The 6,000-nt window shown below is 57.4% G+C and overlaps 1 protein-coding gene across 1 annotated transcript in view; it reads left to right on the top strand.

Annotated features, from left to right (window-relative positions):
- Window positions 1-6,000, top strand: part of COL5A1 (collagen, type V, alpha 1) — a 166,380-nt gene that overhangs the window by 120,106 nt on the left and 40,274 nt on the right. Inside the window, exons 36-40 of the mRNA XM_011957420.1 lie at window positions 1,193-1,246; window positions 2,120-2,227; window positions 3,894-3,983; window positions 4,081-4,134; window positions 5,105-5,212. Of these exons, the coding sequence (XP_011812810.1) occupies window positions 1,193-1,246; window positions 2,120-2,227; window positions 3,894-3,983; window positions 4,081-4,134; window positions 5,105-5,212 (414 nt within the window). The remainder of the gene's footprint in view (window positions 1-1,192; window positions 1,247-2,119; window positions 2,228-3,893; window positions 3,984-4,080; window positions 4,135-5,104; window positions 5,213-6,000) is intronic.

Genomic DNA, 6,000 nt, shown 5'->3' with positions numbered 1-6,000 from the left:
AAAAAAAAAAAGGAAGCTGAATCTGCTGTGGGTTCATATGACCCGGTGGCTTGGTGTGAGATTGTGCCACTGGCTGCTGGACAGTGAGACAGTGAGCCCAGGCCTGGGGCCGCTCACCCTCCAGCCCTAGCTTGGCCTCGGGGCCAGCCACCTTCTCCTCCAGAGTCTAGAGTTTGCCTCGAGGCCTTCGGGTGGAAGGTGTGCATGTCTCCACCAGTGTCATGTGGCACCTACAGGTGGCTTCTCACTGGCACCTGTCACGCTCTGCAGACATGCCCGGAAATGAAGCTTGTGTTGCCTTAAGGTCATCTTTCTCCTTTGAGGGCAAGTACAGAAAGCGTGGCGACACCCACAGCCAAGCCAGGATCGTTACCTATGCGTGAGCATGCAGAGCGGCCGTGAGATATTCCCGCTGAATCAAGCTAAAAATAACGCATCCAAGCTGCCGCGTTATGAAAGCAGCTGGCTCTCGCTCTAGCCTGTTTTAAATCCATGCTGAGGAGCACACGGGCAGAGTCACCTGTCGTGCATCAGAGGCGTTCACGCCAAAGCAGGGCAGTCACCACAGAGCCACTGCTGAGAAACAGCCAGAGGTAGCCCCGGGTCCAGGAAGGGCACCGGGCCGACTCAGAAAAGGAACGCTTGGTGACATGATAAAGGTGAATTGCATCAGCTTAAAGATGCAGAGGCAGAAGAGCAGCCAGTGAGATGAGCTTGTGTGGCTTCGTTACCCTCGTGAAATGAGTGCAAATGCACAGTGGCTCACGCCTGTAATCCCAGCACTTTGGGAGGCCGAGGCAGGCGGATCACGAGGTTGGGAGTTCGAGGCCAGCCTGCCCAACGTGGTGAAACCCTGTCTCTACTAAAAATACAAAACTTAGCCGGGTGTGGTGGTGCGTGCCTGTAATCCCAGCTACCCAGGAGGGTGAAGCAGGAGAATCACTTGAACCTGGGAGGCAGAGGTTGCAGTGAGCGGAGATCGAGCCACTGCACTCCAGCCGGGGTGACGGAGCGAGACTCTCCATCTGGGGGAAAAAAAAATGAAACAAGAGACATGGGCCTCTCACACAAAGTCTGGAACGTCTACTATGGGGAAAGGGAGATGGGGGGCAAGCATCCTGCTAAGAACAGCGCAGGGCGGGGTGGCGCAGGCCACTACAGCACCCTCAGTGCAGTGACTCTCTCTTGACAGGGTTTCCAAGGCAAGACTGGCCCTCCAGGACCCCCAGGCGTGGTCGGCCCTCAGGTAAGCTCCAGCCTTCCCGAATGCCGTGGGTCACCCGGTGTCACTTGCCCGCAGGGAAGAGGGTCCCAGCCCGGGCGTCTGTTCCCTCCACGATTCCGGAGGTGCAGGTGCTGCTGTGAGGTTGTCTTAGGTCCTGAATGCCGGTCAGCGTGAGGCTCGCCCCCACACACGAGCAAACACGTGTTTGCCCTCGACGCGAACGCAGCACGCAGGGCAGGGAACGCTGCCCGAGGCTCACAGTGTGGCTGGGGCCGGACCTGGGCCAGCTCAGGAACTGGGCTTATCTCTGCTGTGGGTGTCCAAGGCAGCCAAGTCTTCCTGCCACTGGGCCCTGTGGGTGCCGCGGGCCTGCGGTTCTAATCGCAAATTGGTGGCAGATCAGTGGCAGGAGCGGCTTAGGGCCGGGATTGATGGCTTAGAGCTGCAAAACGGGGAGGGGTCACCTTGGGTCCTAGAAAGCACACACCTCATGTAGTGGTAAGATGTGGACCCGCTGCAGCCACAGAACTGAAGGGCATGCGGGCTCTGCCCCTGGTGTGGCTTTTCTCCCATCCTCAGCCTGTCCTGTGGCTGAATCAGCCTCTCTCAGGGCACGTCCCAGGAAGGCAGGCTTGACTGTGCCTCCTGAAGGCGCCACGTTGGGGAAGAGGGCCACGCGGGGCCCAGCAGGGGCCAGGTAGTGAGCAGCGCACCAGCACCCACCCTCTGGATTGTTGCCAGGAAAAGAAGGCTTGCAAAGGCACTTGGAGGTTTGGTGGGCCTGCAGCAGGCCTTTGCCTCCGTGACCAGGGCTGTTCTTAGGTTTAGGAAGAAATGCTCGCTCCCTTGTAAGTCACTCGAAGCATTTGTGGCTGACACTGATTTTCCCCACAGGGTCCCACGGGAGAAACGGGCCCAATGGGTGAGCGTGGCCACCCTGGGCCCCCCGGACCCCCCGGTGAACAGGGGCTTCCGGGCCTTGCTGGAAAAGAAGGGACGAAGGTGAGTTTCTGGAACCTTCTGTGTCAGCTCAGGCGTTTCCTAAGGAATCATTCTGGGGCTTGGTGTTTTTTTTTTTGCTCTTTTCGGATGAATGGATAATTCCTGAAACAGACGCTCCTCATGCCAGTTCACTTCCCATATGGCACGATTTGCTCACTTTTGCTTGATTCACTCCAGGAGTCGTGCTGACCTGCTCAGGGATGGGCTTGAAGGGGAAGTGCAGGGGTCACCACCATCCTCCGCCGTCTGCTGTCTCCCCAGCTGCCAGCCCTGCTCCCAGAAATGGTTAAAAAGCTCTGGGACTTCGTGCGTCCATAACACATTTAGCAGAAAGTGATCCTTTTAAAAACCCCTCACCCCAGCCGGGTGCAGTGGCTCATGCCTGTAATCCCAGCACTTTTGCAGACTGAGGCAGGTGGGTCACCTGAGGTCAGGAAGTTGAGACCAGCCTGGCCAACATCTCTACTAAAAATACAGAAATTAGCTGGGTGTGGTGGCTTGCACCTGTAATCCCGCCTACTTGGGAGGCTGAGGCAGGAGAATCGCTTGAACCCGGGAAGTGGAGGTTGCAGTGAGCCAAGATCGTGCCACTGCACTCCAGCCTGGTTAACAGCAATGAAACTCTGTTTTTTTTGTGTTTTTTTGGTTTAAAAACAAACAAAACAAAACAAAACAAAAAAAACAGCCCTCACCCCAAGAGCCTCAGAAATTATAAAAGTGAAAAACAAACATGTTTTTGTCCCACCTCTTGGTGCCAGCTCCAACTTACCCCCCTTTTCATATCTCCTCCCCTGGGCGCCCCAGAGTGAGTGGCCATAACTTGCTGTGTTAGCATAAAAATAGCCCTTCCCTTTCAGCTCTTCAATAAGGGATGCTGCAAAGGCAAGCTCTCCGGCCTGTAGGACCACAGAAGAGTAAACCTGAAAAATAATAAAGTGAAGCAAATGCTGAGAAATATTGAGAAAAACCACACACCCGTGTGTGCATGTAGATATAGGAATCAAAACACATGGGTACACACGCACACGTGTGTGTATTCTAGATACAAAGAGAGCTGTCCAGGCTTGGAAAGGCGGCCACGGGCATTTGACCTGCTCGTTTGAAACCGCACTGTGCTCCACATTGGACCCCAGAGAATATTTTGGAAGATATCAAAGCTTTACTGTACCTCAGGGAGAGTCGAGGCTAAGTGGTGACTTTTTTTTCAGAAAATGTGGTTTCAGGCTTGAAGAAGTCCCTTAAGCGATAAATCCATTTAGGACAATGCTTTTAGCGCTGTTTTGACCGAGATTTCTTTGAGCACGGTCTTACAAGGAGCCTCAAATCTATGGAAAAGGTAGATGTGCCCTCAGCTCCCACGGGGCCCATCGTAGCCCTTAAGGGCCTTGGGAGAAAGGACCCTGGAACTCCATGGAGCAGGGGTAGAGTCGGATTTGCACGCAGAGCCTGCCAGATGAGCATGGCTTCCAGGCAGAGGCTCAGGCTGTGCTCCACGTGTGGACTGCTGAGTCCAGTTTCGACTCTGGAAAGTAGCCAGGAGAAGCCCAATCCAGCCCAAGTCCAGGGGTGTCTGATGAGAAGGCCCCAACCCTTGGCCTCGCTCTGGGGCTGGTGAGAGGTCTGTGTTGCTGGCTCCAGGAAAACTCATTTCTAACTCTGTTTTCAGGGTGACCCAGGCCCCGCAGGCCTCCCTGGGAAAGATGGCCCTCCAGGATTACGTGGTTTCCCTGGGGACCGAGGGCTTCCTGGTCCAGTGGTGAGTGAGAGGCCAGGCGGGGAATGAAATGGGACAGTGTGCAGCCCTGGAGGCCTCTCCCCGCGTGCCCTTGACCAACCTTTTCATGGCTTTGCAGGGAGCTCTTGGACTGAAAGGCAATGAGGGGCCCCCTGGCCCACCAGGCCCTGCGGTGAGTCAAAGCCTTTGTCCCATCCTCTTTCTTGAATCCTACTCTCCAGGTCAGAAGGGGCAGTCCCTGAGAGCCCAGAGCATGCAGCTGCCCCAGACCCCTGAGGATCCTGGGGAGGACGTGGAGGGGGGAAGATGGCCTTTGGGGAGATGTGGACGGCGCATCCCAAGTCTGCAGCCAGGATGATGAAGGGTCCCAGGGGCACACCGAGGAAAGGAGAGCGCTGGGCAGCCTGCAGGGCAGGAGGAGCCCCCCTGTGTTGCCTGTGGAGCCTGCTCCCTAGAGGAGCAAGGAGAAAGCCTATACACCTAGCGTGGGTCTGGGCTGGGCCAGCAGGGGAGGAAACAGACACGGGTCTCCAGGGACTCTGAAGATGCACGCTAAAGCCAGGCTGCCCACGGCAGGGGCACACTGGGCAGGACGGCCCTCTCAATTAGGCCAGGTACCCACCCATCCATATGCCAGCCCCCAGGCAAGGCATTCCCTGGAAAATGCACACCGTGGAGGAGCACAGCAGAGAGGGGCATGGGTACCCTGTGAGCATGCGGGCCCTGGAGGGGAGTGGGTGCCCCGGGGGCATGTGGGCCCTGGAGGGGAGTGGGTGCCCCATGGGCACGTGGGCCCTGGAGGAGAGGGGGTGCCCCACAGGCCCTGGAGGAGAGGGGGTACCCTGCGGGCCCTAGAGGGGAGGGGGTGCCAGGCTCCTAGAAGAGGGAGCCCATTGAAGGCAAGCACACCACAGGGCACACTGTCAGACACCAAGGAGAGGAGCACCTGGGAGCTTGGAGTTACAGGAGGACACAGAGCCCCGAAAGCTAGACCAGGTAGTTTATGCTTGCCAAGGGCCGTAGGCAGCCACTGTGGGCTCTAGAGTGAGTGGGTAAGTGGAGCGATCAGCTGGTACTTTACAAAGTCACGTCCACGCAGTTTGAGAGCCTTTGAAACAGACTGTTTTCTTGCTTCACCTCAGGGATCTCCAGGGGAGAGAGGTCCAGCTGGAGCCGCTGGGCCCATTGGAATTCCAGGGAGACCTGGGCCCCAGGGACCCCCAGGGCCAGCAGGAGAGAAAGGGGCTCCTGTAAGTACTGCCTTGGATCGGGGGAGCCCTTCCCTCAGAGGTGCTGGGATCGTTCCGTGTCCAGCCCTGTCCCTCCCCCTGTGATGACCCCAGGGGTGTTTCCTTGGGATTGGGGATGGGGTGGGGTCTGTGGCCCTCTAGGACAGAGGAAGTGTCCCACGGTGACCTGGTGACCTGCCCGAGGAGCACAGGAGGAGCCCCGGCGCCAACCACATTCTTCCTGCCATTAGCTGAGCCAGAGGGGCCCTGCGGGGATGATGCCGGGCAGGGCTCAGCCTGTCCACGCCTGCACGCTGGTGTTCCCCACCCGTGTGGACAGAGGAAGGGGCCAAAGACAGTCAGTGTCCTGTGGACTTGGTCTCCGTCCACCCTCAGTGCCACCTGTGGTGGTCGGACCACAGCTGCCCACTGTGTGAACTGCTCCCCGCTACTGGCCTAGACCTATGGCTGGGCTCTTCATGGGAAAGCATATTTGGAACTGGGGAGTCCCGTTTCTTGGTTGGGGGGCAGGTGTGGAGACCAGATGTCCAGCAAAGAACGGGCAGGGGATGGGTGGATAACGGGAAGACGAGGCACCTTCCTTTGTGTCCAGGAAAGCCCACCTGCTGGTGAGCCCCAAATTTTGCAGGCTTTGTGGAGCCTCAGGAGTGGAGAGGAGCATGTCTTGAGGCCGCCCAGATCTTGGTCCCCATGAAGGAAATGAGTGAGCGCCCTTGACTAGATGCTTCCTGCCAGCCTGCTTTCGTGAATAACCCACAAAATACCACTTACCGTCCAGAAGTGGTCCA

The sequence above is a fragment of the Colobus angolensis genome, unplaced genomic scaffold (assembly GCF_000951035.1).
Source record: "Colobus angolensis palliatus isolate OR3802 unplaced genomic scaffold, Cang.pa_1.0 Scaffold44, whole genome shotgun sequence".
Classification (NCBI taxonomy): domain Eukaryota; kingdom Metazoa; phylum Chordata; class Mammalia; order Primates; family Cercopithecidae; genus Colobus; species Colobus angolensis.
The sequence above is the reverse complement of the archived record's forward strand: the minus strand, read 5'-3'. Positions and strand labels throughout refer to the sequence as shown.